Here is a 22,149-nt window from a genome sequence, read left to right on the forward strand (position 1 = left end):
TAGCGCTTCTCCCCCCCCCCCCCAATTCCTTCGTGAAACATAAAGATGGTATTACAAGAAAGAGCTAGAGATTGATTTCATTTCTTCTCGTGGATCGTAGTCTGTTGAAGTTCAAAACTTATAATTTCTATTGGGCAACCGTTTCTAGAGGTTTTTAAGGCCCAGCTTCTTCATAGAATCTCTTCCTTATCCTTTCCTCAAGCTAATGAAATTTGTCTGGAGGAATGTCTTTGAGTGTGAATCCTTAATTTTTTAGAATTTGTCTTCGATTTGCAACTCACCAGAAAACGTGAACTTTCCTTTTCTTGGGCTGCTCTTTCTGCAATGTTTTATCTCTTGATTCCTTCATCAAAGTTACTCAACTTGATCCTCTGAATCTAAACGAGTGCTTAATTTGAAGAGAAATGGATCGTAGGAGGAAATTCGATACTTAATATCAAATTATACCCAAAACTGGTTTTCTTCAATTGGACATGTTGTTGGGGTTATTTCTCTCCGTGGTCTTCCATGAAAATACTCCTTAGAGGTGCAGAAAGGGTAGATGGGACAGCCCTGGGGAAATTGAACAATAAGGTGTGTTCTACACTGCACCACCTCATGCGAGCATACCATTGGAATCCATCATTCCAACAGGATGGGGTTGGGATCCAGATGTTGAAGAACAAACAAGACCGTCAGAAGGAAGATATGGACATAGACATGGACTAGGATGAGTTTACTGACGCCGTGACCATAGACTGGAATTTCTTCATAGACGAAATTGACTTAGATGACTTATCAGCAACTAGTGACAATCATTGTATGGTGCTTGACCTCAACGACTTTATTGAGGAAGACTGCAGCAATGCCATCACTAGAAATAGAAGGCAGTACCAATCCCGAAAATCAAGCTTGATCCAACCAACGCCAAAAAGAAGAGGATCTTATCCTCAAACAACTAACTAAAAAAGACTCAAGTTAATATCTAGATCTGGAGTCTTATACAGTCCTCATACCAACCAGTGTCAAGCCTTGAGCAAAGCACACAATCAGTGCCAAGGTACCTAGTAAGACTTCACCAGAAACATTGGTGGCAACATTGGCTGTCGGTATCTGATGGTAAAATACCTACGGGCGATATCTCTTTGAAAGCGAGGAGAGAAAGAAAATGATTGAGATTGGTTTCATTAGATGAATTTGCTTGTACGCTCAGATTGGATTTTCAACCTTCCTTTGAAGTTCTTCAATGGAGATCTATATTGGGGGAATAGGTTTAGGGTTCATTGAGTGCTCGATTCCTTCGTAGAACTTGTGAGTAATCTTGTTTAGAAGCGGTAGGAATAAATTTGAAGGAAAATGGTGGACAAAAAATTGAACTCTTATTACTTGCGATTGGGAGCTCGACTAAACTCGATTCTTGTTCCATACTATTGCCTCAACTTTAGACTTTATAGGAGAAGCTTAAACCGACATTGAAACCTCTAGAATTGTCGTGATTCGGAGATTGAGTTTTCTAAATTTTTCGTAGGAATGAATTCTAGGCGCTGGATTTGAATTCTGGGCATACTATTCTTTTGATTTTCTTTCTAACTTTTGGTGACGGCATTAAAAGTTTTAAAACAGAACCACCAAATATAACCGATGTGAAATATAAATAAATCAAGAAAAGATTGGAAACGATGTCATAATCTAATCGAAGGTCTACAAAAATAAATGCAACTATCCTAACTTAGGCTCTATAGTCTTCATCGCAACGCCACAGTTAATCATACAAGGGTGTGTTGGGGATCGATATCAGTCGTTAGCTCTGATACTAGTTGTTGGGATCGCACAACAACGCACACACTCGATCTAGATGAACACAAAGAAAATGATAGAGAAAATTGCAAGGAGAACTCTGGCTAAAAGGATTTTTTATTTGATGATTTCAGGTATGTAGAACAAGAGAGAGTATAGAGAATAGAAAGTACATCTACAAAGCTTTACCGGACCAGATATATATATGGTATAGTTTACTATATATAGCTTTACCAGATTTAGCCATCTACTATATATAACTATTTACCATATATAGCTTTACCGGATATAGCTTTACCATATATAGCTTTACTATATATAGCTTTACCAAATATAGCTTTACCGGATATAACCGTTGACCAAGCTATAAATAAGTATCAGGCTCCATAACCTAACAATTCTCCCACTTGGAGACTGATCTAGTCAACCAAGAATTTCATTCTCAAACGACCATGATCACCATACCAATTGAGGTTTTGCACAACCTCAATATTCCAACATCAACACATTTTGTCAACATGTTTGTTGGATTCTTTGCACCCTCTATCTTCTCAAAACACATCACCATCTTCAACCAACCTCCGAATGAAATGGTATCGCCTTCTGTGTTTTGAATGATAGACTGGGTTCCTCGCCAATAGCATGAGTCTCAGGAGTTTTTTGAGTATCTGCTACATCACTATGTGAATCTTTTAGCAACTCAACCTCAACTCCCACTTGCTTCACCTCTGGTTTCTCAGCAAAAGTCTCAAGAGTTTCTTGAGTATCCGCTACAACATCACTCTGTGAATCTTTGAGCAACTCAACATCAACTCCCACTTGCTTCACCTCTGGTTTCTCAGCAAGAGTCTCAAGAGTTTCATGAGTATCCGCTACAACATCACTCTGTGAATCTTTGAGCAACTCAACATCAACTCCCACTTGCTTCACCTCTGGTTTCTTAGTAAGAATCTCAGGAGTTTCATGAGTATCTGCTACAACATTACTCTGTGAATCTTTGAGCAACTCAACATCAACTCCCACTTGCTTCACCTCTGGTGTTTCAGCAAGAGTCTTCCGGCCCATGCAACCTCCTCTGGAGTTTCAGCGACGCTTCCAGCCGACGCAACCTCCTCTGGAGTTTCAGCGACGCTTCCGGCCGACACAACCTCCTCTGGAGTTTCAGCGACGCATCCGGCCAACGCGACCTCCTCTGGAGTTTCAGCCAGCGACGCTGCCGGTCGACGCAACCTCCTCTGGAGCTTCAGCGACGCTTCTGGCCGACGCAACCCCCTCTGGAGCTTTAGCGACGCTTCTGGCCGACGCAACCCCCTTTGGAGTTTCAGCGACGCATCCGGCCAACGCAACTCCTCTAGAGTTTCAACCAGCGACGCTGCCGGTCGACGCAACCCCCTCTTGGAGCTTCAGCGACGCTTCCGGCAGACCCAACCCCCTCTGGAGCTTCAGCGACGCTTCCGGACGACGCAACCCCCTCTGGAGCTTCAGCGACGCTTCCGAACGACGCAACCCCCTCTAGAGCTTCAGCGACGCTTCCGGACGACGCAACTCCCTCTGGAGCTTCAGCGACGCTTCCGGACGACGCAACCCCCTCTGGAGCTTCAGCGACGCTTCCGTATGACGCAACTCCCTCTGGAGCTTCAGCGACGCTTCCGGACGATGCAACCCCCTCTAGAGCTTCAGCGACGCTTTCGGCCGACGTATCCCCCTCTGGGGCTTCAGCAACGCTTCTGGCCGAGGTATCCCCCTCCTCCGGGGTTTCAGCAATGCTTCCGGCCGAGGTATCCCCCTCCTCCGGGGTTTCAGCAATGCTTTCGGCAGACGGAGCCCCCTCCGGGGTTTCAGCAATGCTAATGATCAAGGGAGCTCCCTCCGGTACTTTTCTTCAATTCTCTAACAGTCTTTGTGAAGCTAACTCGTTTCTGTTTGCTCGTAACGAAGTTCTCACAAGGACACATAACAATCTCTGCATCAAATACTCCTTGTTCATAGCCAACGGTTTACATATTCGACAGCGTCTTCAACAGACCTGACGTTGTCTTCTCCTTGATAATGTTGAACGCCACGTTTCTGAATAACGTCAATCGGATCAGCCCCAAGGCTTGTCGATCCTTGAGCTTCCACAGTTCCGTGGTCATGGTATCCAGCTTCACCCCCAACAGAGGTTCGTGAAGATCTTTCTGGTACAGATAATCTTCAATCTGCATTTTCCAGAAACCAAAATCGGATCCATCGAACTTCTCAATTCCAATCTTTGAACTTTCCATCTTCACAGATCGTGGTGAATTTCGCCTTGCTCTGACTTCCGCCTTGCTCTGACTTCCGCCTGGCTCTGACTTCCGCCTGGCTCTGACTTCCGCCCGGCTCTGACTTCCGCCCGGCTCTGATTTCTGCCTGGCTCTGACTTCCGCCTGGCTCTGATACCAGTTGTTGGGGATCGATATCAGTCGTTAGCTCTGATACCAGTTGTTGGGATCGCACAACAACGCACACACTCGATCTAGATGAACACAAAGAAAATGATAGAGAAAATTATAAGGAGAACTCTGGCTAAAAGAATTTTTTATTTGATGATTTCAGGTATGTACAACAAGAGAGAGTACAGAGAATAGAAAGTACATCTACAAAGCTCTACCGAACCAGATATATATATGGTATAGTTTACTATATATAGCTTTACCAGATTTAGCCATCTACTATATATAACTATTTACCATATATAGCTTTACCGGATATAGCTTTACCATATATAGCTTTACTATATATAGCTTTACCAAATATAGCTTTACCGGATATAACCGTTGACCAAGCTATAAATAAGTATCAGGCTCCATAGCCTAACAGGGTGGCTTGCCTCTCCCTGAAATATAAGAATAGCATAAAACCTTGAGTATTTTAATAAATACTCAATAACTGACCACACTATTAGGGTGAGGGATTGCAAACACATTAAAAATGAATGGGACCCATCATTTAAAATTGTCTTCTCTTAGGTGCCTTTTCAGTTCAGGCAAGTTGGATGTTTCTTTATGCACGACCATCACGTGCGAGCATGGGCCCACCAGGAAAGCTTGCACAACCCTAGGCCTGCTTATCGGGCTAGCTCCTCTAGGATGTAACTGGACACCGAGAGGGAACAACAACCATCGTGCACCATGCTAAGCATGATTGTCATTTTAGTCTCATAGTTTATGTGTTCGTACTCGTCATCAAGAGGAAGTATCCCGATGTACGTGAACATACAATTATGCGTGAAGTTCTCATTTTTTCATTGTAAATAATCATGCAGGACAACCCCATTCATTCCTCACATTTACATTCAGTAATATGCATACATAAACTTTCATAAATCATTCAATGCATAACATAACTTTCAAACCATAGCGTAGGGGTTGTGCAAATACATATCATGGTCAAACATATTCATATCATAGTATATCATGGTATCTCATAACATAACATAATTCATTGTAACATAATTTGACATTTCATTTATACCATAATATTATTTGGCGTATCTTGGCATATCATATAGTGACACATATCATATCATCAAACATATCAAACATATCACACATATGACCCATGCAGGGCCACTGGGCACGTGTTATCATACATAAAATAATTCTTCCAACCAAGCCGATAGTAAAGTCACTTACTTGATTGGTCTTAGCAGAAATTCTATCTTATTTCCAAGATTGTCTTGACTTCGCCCTCAAAGTTCATACCAACCTACGTGGAGGTACTCCTACCTCCACCATATTAGAAACATTCACCTAATTCCTCCAATAATCCCACTTCCCAACTTAAATGAACTTAAACTGAATAAATAAGAATTATATTGACCTTAATTGTCTTCAATGAGGTCAAAATCAGCTCCAAGAGGGTAAAAAACATGGGAATTGGTACCAAATTCCTAAACCCGAGCTGTTTAAACCGGTTTCAAGTCGTTGGAGTTGTGGAACTTAATTGAAACCGCATGTGCAAGAGGCTAGAGGCCCATGGGTCATTCTTCTTCACCTGGCTGCCAGATGGTGTCTCTGTCCATTTGTATTTCAGTGATCCTTCTTCTTCCCCTTCTGGCCGTCGTATAGGTTCGTTCTATCCTTCCCTCGCCACTGTGCTATGAGATCCTTCCCTCTCTTCCCTTTTTCTTTCCCTTCTCACTCTCCCTCTCTTTCGTTTGTTCCTTGTAGATCAAGTGTGGTGGAGGGTGTGAGGGAGTTATGAACAAGTGGAGGGTGTGAGGGAGTTATGAACAAGTGGAGGGCGGTTGCTTCCAAGAGATTTATGGAGAGACAGGTTGTTTCATCGATGATTTGAGCAGGAAGGTGTGGATTTATTTACTGAAACACAAGTCAAATGTATTCGCCACCTTCAAGAAATGGAAAGCTTAAGTTAAAAATGAGACCGGCCTAAAGATCAAATGTCTGAGGTCTGATAATGGAGGAGAGTACGACAAATCAAAATTCAAAGCATTTTGGATGAACAGAACATTGAATGAGCGGTCAAAGAGTATGATGATTCATTCTAGATTACCAAAGACATTCTTGGTCGATGTTGTAAATACAGCAGGCTACTTAATCAATAGAGGATAGTAAGTATCCTTAGGGTTCAAGTTGTCATAAGAGGTATTGACAGGAAAAGAACTCAAGTACTCTCATTTGAGAACTTTTGGTTGTATTGCATATGTTCGTATGGATCCAGAGAAGAGTGATAAGCTTGACGCTGAGCCTGTGAAGTGCTATCTCATAGGCTATGATTCTGACATGTTCGGGTACTAGTTTTGGGATGTCAAAAACAAGAAAATCCTAAGGCATTGTGACTTGACTTTTGATGAAAATGTCTTGTACAAGGATAAAGATAAGAAAGGCTCTGGAACAACAAAATAAGAGTGATATGGAATCAGCCTAATGGAAAGGTCTAATACCAAATGATAATAAATCAACCCAAGGGAAAGGCCTGATGTCAAATGATAAGGAAATCACTATAAGGGATTAAGATTCGGATTACCTTGTTGATCGAATATCTCAAGGCAAGAACACTTGTTCAAGGTTTAAATCACTCAAGCAAGATTGATCTTGTCTAGCTTGAATGATTCTTGTTGATCAAATATCTCAAGGCAAGAAAACTTGTTTGAGATTTGGATCACTCCACAAGCAAGATTGATCATGTTGAGCTTAAATGATTCTACATTCAACTTAAACTACATAGAATTGCAAATAAACTTGGCCATTGGCTAAAGGAGATCACAAATGCTCCTTTTACTGTATTTTCTAAGTCTATCTTACAAAGTTAATATACATGACTTTATATAGCCTCAAAATGAAACTCTTGACCTTTCATTATGCATTTCAAGAACGGTAACATTCATACTTTGTGACCGTTATTAACCATTATGTAAATGTAACCTAAAGTAAATAAAAAATCCTAAAATGCATTAATGAAACATCATAACTCTAAATCATGGTCCACCCCAAATTTATAGCAATGAAATTATATTCTTCTTTAATGTGACATGAATTGAAACATCTTTTGATAATTTTGAAAACATTTTCTTCACATCTTCCTTGAAGTTTATTGTATGATTGATGTATCTTGGTTCATATCAAAGTGGGTTGAAAAAATTCACTTAGTGGTGTTGTAACATATACTCAAGAAACTCTTGAGACTATTGCTGAGGAACTAGAGGTGGAGCAAGTGACACATAAGTAGGTGTTGAAAAGATCATCCAGAGCTATCAGAGTACCATATAGGTACATACCTTCATTACACTATCTGTTGTTGACTGGTGAAGATGAAGGGGGAACTAGAGCCCTTTGATGAGGTGCTACAGTTGGAGGATACAACCAAGTGGGAGCAAATCATGGATGATGGGATATCTAGGCTTTAGAAATGCATTGCTCTTTCATCTACTGAGGCTGAGTACATGACAATAGCTGAAATTGGAATGGAGATGATATGGATGATAGACTATCTAGAAGAATTGGGCAAGGAGCAACACGAGAAGATTCTTTATAAGATAGTCAGGGTGTTATACAGTTGATAAGGAACCCGGTCTATCATTAAAAAACAAAACACAGAAGGCAATACCATTTCACTCGCAGGTTGGTGGGAGATGGTCATGTGGAGAAGACAAAGGGTGCAAAGAATTCAGCAAACATGTTGACAAAATGTATTATGTTTGAACATCGAGGTTATGCGAAGCCTCAATTGTTATAGTGCAGTGAAGATAGGGATTGTTATTTAAGAATGAAATGGTTGGTTGACTGGAGTTGTCATAGTCTGCTGACTATTTATAGTAAAAATGGAATTGGTTTTAACACTAAAATTATTTAAACATATTAATTTTTTTTAATTATAAAATTTATTTTTAAAGGAGTAGAATAGGATAATTATTACAATAAAATATTTAATTATGAAATTTATTTTTTAAAGGAGTAGAATACGATAATTAATATCAAGAAATAACAATAAACAATTATAAAAGAACTTAGAATATGCAATAAATCTTAATAACAATTACAAAATTAAGTAGGTAAGAGTTAGAAAATATAACACTCTGGTTTTAGAGTGGTTCGATCAAACTCAACTTATTCCTTGGGAATTTGAATAAACCTTTCTCGACTCTTTCCTCGAATTAGAGCTCAACCGCTACACCGCTTTTCTTACGGGTCCAAGAGCAAACTCAATCTTTTCCACGACTCGGGATCAAACGGGTACAACTATCTGAATTTTTGTAGGGACACACTAGATTTACAATTTGATCACTCACAACAGAGTCCAACCGTTACACCGCTCTTTTTACGAGTTCAAGAGCAAACTTAATCTTTTCCATGACTCAAAATCAAACTAGTAAAAGTATCTGAATTTTTGTAAGAACCCACTAGATTTACAATTTGATCACTCACAACTGTTTCCTCACAATACAATAAACATCTTTCTTTCGATAATAAAATAACTTTGTAGATAGCAACAATGGAGACTTTATAAAAATTTAGACGAAAGAAATTAGGAAACTGTGAAAAAATATGGAGAAGAGTAATTGAAAACTCTACCATTTGTTACTCTCCCAAAATTATGAGTGTCATATTTTAATTGGTCTATGAGGTAAATTTTGTCGCTACATCATCACATCGGGTATCTTTGACTGAAACTTCTTCGTTTTAGGAATGATTGAAAAAGGGTTGAAATCGTTATTTCCGACCTTACAAATAAGTTAAAATAGTGACGATTGTTAATAATTAAGTATAGTTTGTTATATCAAAACATGAATGAATTAATTAAAATTAATTAATTTGAGATCAAGGATAAAAAAAGACCACGATTATATTTATTAAAGCTATAGTTAACTGAAACATATACCTCCAAAAAAAAATTAAAGAAAAAAAGTTTTACCAATCAATAAAATATAATTTAATTTAGATTTAGTTTCGACTTAGATTAATCTCGAGTTTCACAAATAAAATTCTATTAATATGATTTCGATACATGGATAGAACACAACTATTATTCTCTTCTTGGAAACATAAATTTTAGTGATTTTAATTTTTTGTTTTAAATCATTTAAAAGACCGAGATAATATCTATTACTAATTCGTCGGCCTAGTGCCATTGATTGTGGAGCTGTGACTTGAAGCCGTTCGTCGCGTAGTGCCTCTTGCACGCGTTGAGTTTCGTCACTGAAGCGGAACAAATGTACCCACAACATCAATAACGGAATTACACAAAGAGACACCCAGATATTTATGGTTCAGAGAGAAGAAGTTTCCCTACATCGACGAGTAACAACTAATCACTAATAAACAAAGTGTTACACGTGAATACCTCACTACTACAAAGACTCACCAATATGTTACTCAAAAAATTCAATATAGCCTCGGTTGAACCTAAAAATATAAGCTAAACTTAAAGTCCCAAACAATAGCACTAATCACTTAGGTGGAACAGAACCATTTACAACGGGCGGAAGGGTGCGGTCGTGCGCCGCCAGTAGTGTGGTTGTCGGAGAGGTTGTCGGAGAGGGGAAGAAGATGAAATTGGAGGGAGAGAGGAGAGAGAGAGGAGAGAGAGTGAGATTGAAGAGAGAGAAACTAGGGATTTAAAAGTGGAAAGGGATTTTTGACCAAATCAATTGAAATTTCAATTCTCTAATTCTCTCCTCCAATCTGAACTTTCTCTGCTCTGTCCTTACCTATGATTTTGGCTATGCCTTTCTTTTGATGCCGCCATTCCTTCGCTTCCCTTGTTCGCCTCTCAAAACCTTCATTTCAAACACCTCAACATCCTCCACAAAAAATGCCCTATTCAGTACTCAACCATTTTTCTCATTTCTCCAAGAATTTCCCCGTGATCTTCTCTCAGTCAAATCCATCCACGCTCGGATCATTATCACAAACGCCATTTCCGGAGGCCAGTTTTTGGTTGCAAAGCTTGTTGCGGCGTACTCGACCTTGGGTTCTTTGGAGAATGCACGTAAGGTGTTTGATAAAATTCCTCAACCAAAAACTATTCTCTGCAATGCCATGGTTAATGGGTATCTTCAAAATCAGCATTATAATGAGACCATCGAGCTGTTTAAATTGATGGGTCGATGTCATTTCGAATTTGATAGCTATACTTGTAATTTTGCTCTTAAGGCGTGCATGTTCTTATTGGATTATGAAATGGGCATGGAAGTGATTAGATTAGCTCTGTGTAAGGGGTTAGCTGGTGGTCGGTTTTTGGGAAGTTCGATTTTGAATTTTTTGGTGAAAGCTGGGGATATTATGAATGCACGAATTTTTTTTCATGAAATGGTTGAGAAAGATGTTGTTTGTTGGAATGTTATGATTGGTGGGTTCATGCAGGAAGGCTTGTTTAGTGAAGGCTATAAATTGTTTCTTGATATGCTTCATAATAGAATTGAGCCTAGTGCTGTGACCATGACAAGCTTGGTTCAATCCTGTGGGGATATGAGGGATTTAGAGTTTGGAAAATGTATTCATAGCTATGTTCTTGGATTTGGAATGAGTAGTGATACAAGGGTGCTTACCTCACTGATTGATATGTATTGTAAAACGGGTGATGTCGTAAGTGCTCGATGGATTTTCGATACAATGCCCTCTAGGAATTTGGTGTCTTGGAATGTTATGATTTCGGGTTATGTTCAAAATGGTTTGCGTGTCGAAACTTTACATCTCTTCCGTATGTTGGTTACGAATGAAGGAGGTTTCGATTCGAATACCGTTGTTAGCCTTGTCCAGCTTTGTTCTCGCACGGCTGATTTGGATGGCGGGAAGATTGTTCATGGTTGCGTCTATCGAAGAGAACTCGATTTGAATTTGATTTTGTCTACTGCAATTGTTGATCTATATGCTAAATGTGGATGTTTGGCCTATGCATATTCTGTTTTTGAAAGAATGAAAACTAAGAATGTGGTATCATGGACTGCCATGCTTGTGGGACTGGCTCAGAATGGGCAAGCTAGAGATGCTTTAAAGCTATTTTCTCAAATGCAAAATGAGAGGGTTACTTTCAATGCTCTCACCTTAGTTAGTTTAGTTCATTGTTGCACGCTCCTCGGCTCGTTGCGTGAAGGGAGAAGTGTTCATGCTGTCTTAATTCGATTTCGTTTTGCATCGGACGTTGTCGCTAAGACAGCCCTTATTGATATGTATGCAAAATGCAGCGAAATCGACTCGGGTGAGAAAGTATTCAACCATGGTTTTACACCGAAGGATGTGATATTATATAACTCGATGATTTCGGGCTATGGAATGCACGGTCTCGGGCATAAAGCACTGTCTGTCTACCATCAAATGAATCAAGAACTTCAGCCAAATGAGAGCACATTTGTTTCTCTGCTATCTGCTTGTAGCCATTCAGGCCTAGTGGAGGAGGGGATATCTTTGTTTCGAGATATGGAGAAAGTTCATAGCGTAACACCGACCGATAAGCTTTATGCCTGCTTTGTCGATCTTTTAAGTCGAGCAGGTCGCCTTCGGCAAGCTGAGGAAGTGATCAATCAAATGCCTTTCAGACCAACCAGTGGCGTACTTGAAACTCTGCTGAATGGGTGTCTTTTGCATAAGGACATTGAGTTGGGTGTAAAAATTGCTGACAGATTACTCTCGTTCGAGTCTAGAAATCCGAGCGTCTACGTTAGCTTGTCGAATATATATGCCGAAGCAGGTCGATGGGATACGGTAAACTATCTCCGGGGTCTCATGACCGAGCAGGAGCTTAAAAAGATTCCAGGTTATAGCTCAATTGAAGTAAATATTTAGTTTGCACAGCCATGTTTGGACAAAGTTGTTGCACAATAACTGATTAACTACGAGGAAGATACAGGATTGGAACCTAACAAAGGAGACTTACAAACAACAGTTTCGAGGTAATCTATGTTCTTTTTCAAATGTTTTATTTTAATTCTCGAAGGTTTTCATGATAAGGAATCATTACAAGGAAAAGTAAGATTTGGATTACTTTGTTAATCGAATATCTCAAGAAAAAGTTACCTGTTTGAGATTCAAATTACTCCACAAGCAAGAACGATCATGTCAAGTTTGAATGATTCTGAATAATTTTGGTTAAAAGGAAAGTAAATAGAAACCCTTAGACCTAATACGTTTTAATTATCTATCATATATTTGTAACCAACTAGGTATCGGGAAGTCTTTGTTGCATAAATGATGATTCTTCTTAATGTTGCATTATATTAAAGTCATTGACGGAGGACGGTGCATCATCAAACATATCAAGAGTGTGCATTCAAGCCAAACTAAGGCATATGCAAGGTTTGAGAAAACGAGGTGACACGAGTGTGAAGACAAGCTCAAAGAAGATTGGGTAGGGTCTCGGGTCATAACCTCAGAAGTCGGGGTTTTGATATAAGTTTCATCATGCAACTCTGGAGTTAAGTTCGTCTATATGAAATATAAAAGTTTACAAAATTTGGTGTTAATTGGATATTCAATGGACGTTGTACGGGGCTGTATGATTGCTCGCTAAAATAACATCTACTCGAAAAGGATTGGAAATGGCTCAAAATGTATGGGAGGCATGGTGTTAGCTCTCCACCACCCTTAGGCGCTATGGCCTAAGAGAGCTACCGGCAGTATCGAACGCCATAGGTGTGTCAATATTGCACCCCAACCCATGTGTCGGAGGTTGGATCATACACCCGCTATCTGATACAGAGTTTGTAAACGACATGACATGGACACGGGAGGGTCAAAGCCTCGATACAATCGAGATGGATAGAAGTTCGAAATGTCCCGATATTATGAACAACACATGAGCCTATTCTCGATGGCATGATCGAGTGAGATGTGATGGTCGATGACACCTCGTAGCTTGGGATGGCGTCAAGACATATGAGCCATGTTAATTGGGAACCAAGATGATTTGAGATGCGACGTTACACATGAGAGACCTTGGCCCTGAGTAGAAGCAAGGTCGAGTCGAATGACTTGGTCTAGTGTAGAGGCAAGTCGGATGTGTTGTAGATGATTGAACATGCACGCATAGGCAGCGTGTGTGGCAAAACAATCTTGGATTCCGCACAAGTAATGTTCTGTGGGTGAAGACAAATCTTGTCTAAGCTTCGACGAAGCCACAAAGCTGGGTGAAAAATGTATGTCTTGGGTTCTCCTCTAGGCTGATTATGAACGTGTCAAGATCACGATACCGCACAGTTGAAAAAAGTATGACCGTGACACATCTTACACACCCACATTGTTTTCAACCTTGGCTCAGCCTGGAATAAGTAGGCATACGGTTGGGATCAGAAAAATGCAAACACAAACAATGTAGATATATCTTTTCATAAAAACATCATGACAGGCCCTTGGACTGTATTTTTCTAGTCAGGGCAGGATTGGAAGACGGACCATGCATGCACACATAGACGCACCAGGCGGACTCGTATACGTACTCCTTTGCTCGTTAGTGCAAACCCGAAAAGAGCGAAGGATTTTGATTCACATTGAAATAAGTTTAAGAGATAAAGACTTGTAGGCTTGTAAGGCTAAACGACTTATTCAAAAACTAAAACATACACTCGAGAGTGCTTCAAAGGGTGTGAGCAGGTGCGTAATGCCAGAGCCTGCCATGTTCACCCGCTGGACCGAGTGTTCACCAAAAAATAAAATAAAATAAAAAATAATAATAATGACGGAGGAGACGTTTCCTTGCATCCCTAGAAACAAGGCACACCGTTCTTTTTTGTAGCGCATCCCTAGAAACAAGGCATACCGTTCTTTTTTGTAGCTCAATTATAGAATCTCTATTGTTAAACGTGTCTTGCATAGAGCAATTCGTTGGATGACCTTGTTGCAGGGGATGCAAGGGATTGGGGGGAATGTCAGGACCATCATGCCGCTAATCTGAATCTGTTAGGATCGCACAACAAGTGTCGAATCTGAATTTCGAATCTGTTAGGATCGCACATAAGTGTCGAATCTGAATTTCGAATCTGTTAGGATCGCACAACAAGTGTCGAATCTGAATATCGAATCTGTTAGGATCGCACGCACACACTCGATCTAGATGAACATGATAGAGAAAATGCAAAAAAAATATTAGATAACCGAAAATATTGGATAAAGGTTTTGTATTAATAACTTCAAGTATGTACTAAAAGAATACAATAAAGTACATTTTTAAAGCTGTGCAGATATATATATATAGTTTAGCTTCCTATATATAATTTTACCATATATAATATAACCATCTACTATATAATTTTACCACATATAACCATCTATTACCACATATAACCATCTATTATATAACTATTTAGTGTACATATAACTTTTTACCGTTTACTCCGTAATTTACCATGGTCCAGGTAATTTGGTGTTAGAGTGGGAATTTAACTTCATATATATAAATAGACTTTTATATAACCATCTATTATATAACTATTTAGTGTACATATAACTTTTTACCGTTTACTCCGTAATTTACCATGGTCCAGGTAATTTGGTGTTAGAGTGGGAATTTAACTTCATATAAATAAATAGACTTTTCATTTGTTCTTACTATAAAACATTTTAGTCATCTAACTAATTCTATAACTAATTCTTGTTAGTTAGTTTATTTTCACTACCTTAAATTATTAAAATAATTTTAATTAATTAAATTAAATTAAAATTTCATTTGTTAATAATATATCTTCAATTTTAGGTTTTTAAATTTATTTAAAAATAAAAGATTTTAATAAATTATATAAAAAATTAATTATAAGTAACTATAACGGTGATTAAATTCAATAATTAATTATATAGGTTATATTTTAAATTTAAATTTTAGGATAATTAATAAAAATAATTAGAGTGTACATGATTTTAAATTTTACTCAATCCAATCCTCTATTTTCAGGTTAGGTCGTAGACGCTATTTTCGGGTTGGGGTGTAGACCGTTAAATAAAATTATTTTAAAAAAGAAGTTTTATTTATCCACAATTTATAATTATTGGAATAGAATTTTAGATAAAAGTTCACAAATCAATCTATAATTATTCAAAAAAAAAATCAATCCATCAAGAACGACTAAAATTAAAAAATCAATAAAAATGATTAATTTAAAATATTATATATAAAACGAAATAAAAAAAATATTATAAAAATATTTTAACTGAAATAGAGAGGTTGATGACTATTATAAAAATAAAAAAAATATATAAATTGTGATATAACAATGTTAATCACAACTAGTCAATCACATGATTAGTTTAGGTTGGTACGAAATACACTCTTGCAAATCCACTGCTAATTTCTTAATATATTTTATATATTTTTATTCGGTTCGGATTAATCTGAGGGTTTTATTTCATGAACTCGAAACCGAATCAATTCGGGTTAAGAAAAACTAAATCCAACTCAACCCAAAACGCTAATCCAACCCAACACTGGCTGGGTTGGTCGAAGGAAAAAAAAAAAAACAAAACGTATTTTATATTTTAAAAAAAAAAAAAAAAACCCACGTTTTCGGGATTGAGGTCTCACGGCGGAGAGAGAATTCAGATTTGGATTTGAGGCGACTTTTAGAAACGCCGAAGCAGATCTCCGCTCTTACAATTGTCTCTCTCCACTCACTCGCAGACAGCCAACACAGTCCACAACAATCAGGACACTCAACCGCAAACAATCCACATTTATGCATCACTCCAATCCAGATCAGTTCCCTTCCCAATTTGTTCCTCCAATTCCCCTTTTGTTTGATCTCTGATTTCCCTGTTCTTCATTCCGCCGATCGCTTTCTTTGATGGGATTCTCATGCTTCTTAGTTCAAGGTATTTCTGTTGTTTTCTGATACTGATTTCTTGTTTTGAGTATTGGGTTTTGATAATCGCATGATAGATTTGTGGGTTTTGGGGGTTTTGGGGGGTTTTTCAATCACTGATTTACTTGCCAATTTATGTCTATTGTGTTGGTATCTATGTTGGAAGATGACGCTTAGAATCGAGAAATGGGGTGTTTGGTTAGCCGAGAGGTGTCATCTAGAAATGCAGAATTCCCTGTAGATAAGGAAAGGAGAAATCAAATTACTGTAGAACATGTGAGTGCTAATGTAGAGGAGCATGTAAATGTAAACAAGGAGGAGCCGAAAGCTGATGGATGTTCGGATCGTCCACGAGCTAAACGGAGAAAGTCGAGGAAGGTTCCGAGGCCGACGAACTTGCCAAACCATTCCCAGGGAGAGCAAGTTGCTGCTGGATGGCCTTCTTGGCTCACAGCAGTTTGTGGAGAGGCTCTCAATGGTTGGATTCCTCGGAAGGCTGATACATTTGAAAAGATTGATAAGGTGGGCAATCAACTAAGTAACTTCTTACACTGATCTTACATGCTTCTAACATAATTGTTTTGGTGTTAGATTGGACAAGGAACGTATAGCAATGTGTATAAAGCTAAAGATATAATTACAGGTAAAATTGTCGCACTGAAGAAGGTTCGATTCGACAATCTCGAACCTGAAAGTGTGCAGTTTATGGCTAGAGAGATTCTCATTCTTAGGAGATTAAATCATAACAATGTTGTGAAATTGGAGGGGTTGGTTACATCACGGATGTCTTGTAGTTTATACTTGGTGTTTGAGTATATGGAGCATGATTTAGCTGGTCTTGCTGCGAATCCATCGATCAAATTTACGGAATCTCAGGTTGGCTGGCGTATTGTTTCTTTCAGTTTTCATATCTAAACTGAACGTCTTGCAGTTTGTTCCTGAAAATCAATAATTCTTTTTGTGAAAATATGCTTATTTATAGGTGAAATGTTTCGTGCAACAACTGCTATCTGGACTGGAACACTGTCATAATCGTCGGGTGCTTCATCGTGACATTAAAGGATCTAACCTTCTCATTGATAGTGGGGGAGTGCTTAAGATAGCTGACTTTGGATTGGCTTCTATCTTTGATCCGAATCACAAGCACCCTATGACTAGTCGGGTGGTTACGTTATGGTATCGACCTCCTGAACTCCTTCTTGGAGCAACTGATTATGGAGTTGGTGTAGACCTCTGGAGTGCTGGGTGTATACTGGCTGAGTTATTAGCTGGGAGGCCTATTATGCCTGGTCGTACAGAGGTAATTGCTTTCTTTCTGGTTTTGTGAGATCTCATATCGGTTGGAGAGGAGAACGAAACATTATTTATAAGGGTGTGGAAACCTCTCCTTAGTAGACGTGTTTTAAAAACCTTGAGGGGAAGTCCGAACGGGAAACCTTAAAGAGGACAATATCTACTAGCTGTGGAGTTTGGCTGTTACAGGTTTAGCTTCATAGTTCGGACTTCGTAAATTTGCTCTCTCTAGTGCATTTAATTGCTCTCACTGACTTTCATGTCAATATAGGAATCAATTTGTGTCAGGATTAAAGAATGAAATATTAAAAATTGAGGCTAGTGTTAGCCTGCAATCATTTACTATAAACTTCCTATCAGTAGTTTTGTGTTCTTATGGTTATTGTGTCTCAGGATGCATCATACTATGATCTCTTTGGGTCAGCACACAAATGTAGGAGAATCATGATGGAAAACAAAATATATTAGCAGCTCTATTTTGATTAACACTCCAACTTGAGATAAATGAATGTATGAAATGTTCAAATCTAGCATAAATCAGAATTTAAAGAATGAAAGGTCATAGTATAAAGATCTGACGTATGGAAATGTTCTCTCTTTGAACTATTGCTTCTTTCCTAAAACTAAATTACTACCTCTCTCTGAGTCCCGAAGGGAGGTGGACATCGGGTGGTGTGCCAACGAGGACGTTGGGTCTCGAAGGGAGATGGATTGAGAGATTCCACATCAATTGGAGAGGGGAACGAGTGTCAGTGAGAACGTTGGACCCTGAATGAGGGTGGATTGTGAGATCCCACATCGATTGGAGAGAGGAACTAGTGCCAGCAAGAACGCTGGAGCTCAAAGGGGGGTGGGGTGGATTGTGAGATCCTACATTGATTGGAGAGAGGAAATAGTACCAACGAGGACGTTGGGTTCCGAAAGGGGGTGGATTGTGAGATTCCACATCAATTGGAGAGGGGAACGAGTGCCAGCTAGGACGTTGGGCCCTGAAGGAGGGTGGATTGTGAGATCCCACATCGATTGGAGAGAGGAACTAGTGCCAGCAAGGACACTGTGAACTCAAAGGGGGATGGGGTGGATTGTGAGATCCTATATCGATTGGAGAGAGGAAATAGTGCCAGCGAGGACGCTGGGCCTGAAGGGAGGTGGATTGTGAGATCCCACATCGGTTGAAGAGAGGAACAAAACATTCTTTATAAGGGTGTAGAAACCTCTCCCTAACAGACACGTTTTAAAAACCTTAAGGGGAAGTTCGAAAGGGAAAACCCAAAGAGGACAATATCCGTTAGCGAGCCCATCATACCCATTGCCTATTATTTTAACTAGATAGTCTTTAGCGCCATTATGACTCGTGGGCTTACAAAACTGCATTACATATAAGGTGTTGAGTGTGTGCATCACCGTATCCCTTATGGATCATCATGGGAAACCATGACATAATATCAAGAAAAATATGAAAAGTAACGCCTTTCGTAGATCGTTTTATCTCTAGTTTTCGCTTCAGTGGTAGGATTTCTTCTCTTTCTTCGTGTACCGTGCTTTATGGTGCATGGTACCATTACTATCACCATATTGGCTTTGGTTTAGCGGTAGCGTCCCGGTCCCTTATATTATTAGTCTTTCAGTGTTCTATAGGTGTTTTTCGTCGCATTGATGAATGTGGTTAACATATATAGGCCTTTTGTAATTTCATACCATCCATGAAATTGTTTCTTATACCAAAAAAGAATCTTTATAACCTTCTCTACCTGCTGTGCTATCTAATTACTCTTTTGCTGGCCCAGGTAGAGCAACTACACAAGATATACAAGCTTTGTGGCTCCCCTTCAGATGAATACTGGAAAAGAGCAAAACTTCCAAATGCAACCTTATTTAAGCCCAGAGAACCTTATAAAAGACGTATAAAGGAGACGTTTCAAGATTTCCCGCCATCTTCACTGCCGCTTATCGAAACGCTTCTTGCAATTGATCCAGTAGAACGAAAGGAAGCAACAGATGCATTAAATAGCGAGGTGAGATCAAGAATTATCAGAATACATATCAGTTATGACTTTTACTTCATTCGATAATCTGATTGAAACGATGTGGTTTCGTTTATTATCGACATCAATTGTCCCGCTATATCTACTAATCAGACCAATTGTTGTTGCTTGCTCTGCCTCTTCTGGTTTGGTTTCATTTAGACAGCCATATTAAGTCCTTTTCTTTGAGGGGGAACAAGAGTCCTTTTATTATACCCATTAAGACCGCATATTAATTCCTTTTATTATAAGTTTTTTAAAGGAGGATTATTGTCGTAGCTCAAGCCCACCGCTAACAGATATTGTCCTATTTGGGCTTTCCCTTTCGGGCTTCCCCTCAAGGTTTTTAAAACGCGTCTGCTAGGGAGAGGTTTTCACACCCTTATAAAGAATGTTTCGTTCCCCCTTTCCAACCAATCTGGGATCTTACAATCCACCCCCCTTCGGGGCCCACTGTTCTCGCTGGCACTCGTTCCCCTCTCAATGGATGTGGGGTCTCACAATCCATCCCCCTTTGGGGCTAGCGTCCTCGCTAGCACTCGTTCCTCTCTCCAATCGATATGGGATCTCACAGTCCACTCCCCTTTAGGGCCCAACGTTCTCGCTCGCTGTAACGACCTAGATCCACCGCTAGCAGATATTATCCTCTTTGGGCTTTCCCTTTTGGGATCCCCTCAAGGCTTTAAAACGCGTCTGCTAGAGGAAGGTTTCCACACCTTTATAAAGAGTGTTTTGTTCTCCTCTCCAACCAATGTGGGACATCACAATCCACCCCCCTTTGGGGCCCGGCATCCTTACTAGCACACCGCCTCGTGTCTACCCCCCTTCGGGGAACAGCGAGAAGGCTGACACATCGTCCGGTGTCTGGCTCTGATACCATTTGTAACAACCCCAATCTACCGCTAGTAGATATTGTCTTCTTTGGGCTTTTCCTTTCGGGATCCCCTCAAGGCTTTAAAACGCGTCTGCTAGAGGAAGGTTTCCACACCCTTATAAAGAGTGTTTTGTTCTCCTCCCCAACCAACGTGGGACATCACACTTGCACTCGGTCCACTCTCCAATTTATGTGGTATCTCACAATCCACATGGCTCAAGCCCACCGCTAACAAATATTGTCCTCTTTGAGTATTCCCTTTCGAGCTTTCTCTCAAAGTTTTTAAAACACGTCTGCTAGGGAGAGGTTTCCACACCCTTGTAAACAATGCTTTGTTCCCCTCTCCAATCGATGTGGGATCTCACAACTATACCCGTCAAGCATTTAGTTAATAAGTGATTTAACAAATATCATACTTTCAAAAGTTATTTTAGGGTGGTGGCATAAAGGAAAGATTAAAGGTCCATTGCGAAATACTTCTATAGAGCTATTTTATGGATGGTTTGGATCATTGATTTCACAAAAAAAGGTTAAAGCTGTACCTCATACAATTTTATGCATAACCAAATATGTTGTGTACATATTTACTTTCTGTGACTGCTATCTATAATGGGAGTTTTGCCATATTTCTTGTATGCCTTTCCAACCTTTTCCATTGCAATACAGTTCTTCATGACAGAACCTTTAGCTTGCGAACCTTCCGACCTCCCGAAATATCCTCCCAGTAAGGAGATGGATGCTAGAAGACGAGATGATGAAGCTCGGAGGTACGAATGTGTCGATTTCCGTTTCTGTTCAATATATGTCTGGTTTTTATTGTTCTTCTGTGAACTTGCTTTGTTGATGTTATTTGGTGATTTTGTTGAGCATGATTCTGCAGACTAAAAGCAGCTAGTAAAGCCCAGGGAGATGGAACGAAAAAAACACGCACACGCGTTCGGGCTATTCCAGCTCCTGAAGCCAACGCCGAAATACAAACTAATATCGACGTAAATATTAATTACTTTGCTTAGTTCATCAAGATCATAGACCAGCTAGACACTTAGATTTATTAAGCTGATGAATTGTTGTATCTTGAAACAGAGAAGGCGCATAATTACACATGCAAATGCAAAGAGCAAAAGTGAAAAGTTCCCCCCACCACACCAGGATGGAGAGTTTGGCTATACGCTAGGACATTCGCGTCATATCGACCCATCCCGTGTTCCTTCCGACGTACCATTCAGCTCGACGACGCTTTTCACTTTTTCTAAGGAGCCACTCCAAGCCTGGTCTGGTCCACTAGTCCCTGGCTCTGGCACTGATGCTCCTACTAGACACAAGAAGCATGTAGGAGGTAAAGGCAAGAGAATCATGGTCTAAAATTTTGACAAGATTGTGGTTTTACTGCCTGTTTGCTGATAGCACTATCATCAAATGATTCCCATTGTTCATCCTAATTGGTATCAACCAGCCTGGTCTACTCTCAGCTTAGAAGATCATGAAGTAAAATCTGAGAGGTCGAGCGGCTTCGATTTTTCGGTATTTATGGTATTCATAGCTGCATCGACCAAATTTCTCCACTCGAAAAGGGTACGGGAACTTAATAGATAAATTTGCTTCTAAGTGATGAGAAATTTAACAAAGTTATGTATATGTTGATTTGTTGTATTCCCAATTTTCCTTGTTGAAGTTATAGTGAGACATTCTACAGAATAGTGAGCAATAGAGTAAAAAAAAAATTCTTGGCCTTTGAATTGCTGTTTGGTTCTGCCATTTAACTACATAATATTTATCACATTTCCTAACTTTCTTATTTTTGTACTCGTGAGATCTCAAACGGAGAGAGGTGAACGAAGCATCTCTCCCTAACAGACGCATTTTAAAAATCTTGAGGGAAAGCATGAGAAAGTCCAAGGAAGACAATATCTTGCTAG

General features: G+C 39.5%; 2 protein-coding genes across 4 annotated transcripts; both read left to right on the top strand.

The window, feature by feature from the left end:
• The first annotated feature begins 9,820 nt into the window (after positions 1 to 9,820).
• LOC111461970 (pentatricopeptide repeat-containing protein At5g39350-like) lies at positions 9,821 to 12,166 on the top strand. The gene is made up of 2 exons (XM_023105612.1): positions 9,821 to 12,059; positions 12,100 to 12,166. Exon 1 carries the CDS (start codon positions 9,996 to 9,998, stop codon positions 12,039 to 12,041), a length of 2,046 nt encoding a protein of 681 aa, XP_022961380.1. The 5' UTR covers positions 9,821 to 9,995; the 3' UTR covers positions 12,042 to 12,059; positions 12,100 to 12,166.
• Positions 12,167 to 15,739: 3,573 nt separating this feature from the next.
• LOC111462089 (probable serine/threonine-protein kinase At1g54610) lies at positions 15,740 to 21,970 on the top strand. Of its 3 annotated transcripts, none has more exons than XM_023105774.1 (8): positions 15,740 to 16,052; positions 16,209 to 16,564; positions 16,634 to 16,918; positions 17,025 to 17,342; positions 19,123 to 19,350; positions 20,900 to 21,000; positions 21,114 to 21,222; positions 21,317 to 21,595. In XM_023105774.1, exons 2-8 carry the CDS (start codon positions 16,229 to 16,231, stop codon positions 21,593 to 21,595), a joined length of 1,656 nt encoding a protein of 551 aa, XP_022961542.1. In that variant the 5' UTR covers positions 15,740 to 16,052; positions 16,209 to 16,228. The 3 variants fall into 3 exon arrangements, with proteins under 3 accessions (XP_022961542.1, XP_022961540.1, XP_022961541.1); XM_023105772.1 differs by having other exon boundaries at positions 16,220 to 16,564; XM_023105773.1 differs by lacking the exon at positions 15,740 to 16,052 and having other exon boundaries at positions 16,229 to 16,564; positions 21,317 to 21,970.
• The last annotated feature ends 179 nt before the right edge of the window (positions 21,971 to 22,149 follow it).

Source organism: Cucurbita moschata, unplaced genomic scaffold (genome assembly GCF_002738365.1).
Source record: "Cucurbita moschata cultivar Rifu unplaced genomic scaffold, Cmos_1.0 Cmo_Scf00026, whole genome shotgun sequence".
NCBI classification, from domain to species: domain Eukaryota; kingdom Viridiplantae; phylum Streptophyta; class Magnoliopsida; order Cucurbitales; family Cucurbitaceae; genus Cucurbita; species Cucurbita moschata.

What these genes read in the sequence shown, in the direction of transcription:
- LOC111461970 (XM_023105612.1), top strand. Translation starts at nt 9,996, where the DNA reads ATGCCGCCATTCCTTCGCTTCCCTTGTTCGCCTCTCAAAACCTTCATT.
- LOC111462089 (XM_023105774.1), top strand. Translation starts at nt 16,229, where the DNA reads ATGGGGTGTTTGGTTAGCCGAGAGGTGTCATCTAGAAATGCAGAATTC. An exon ending in TTATGCCTGGTCGTACAGAG is followed by an intron (nt 17,343 to 19,122) that starts GTAATTGCTTTC and finishes TTGCTGGCCCAG; the next exon opens with GTAGAGCAACTACACAAGAT. An exon ending in CAGATGCATTAAATAGCGAG is followed by an intron (nt 19,351 to 20,899) that starts GTGAGATCAAGA and finishes ATTGCAATACAG; the next exon opens with TTCTTCATGACAGAACCTTT.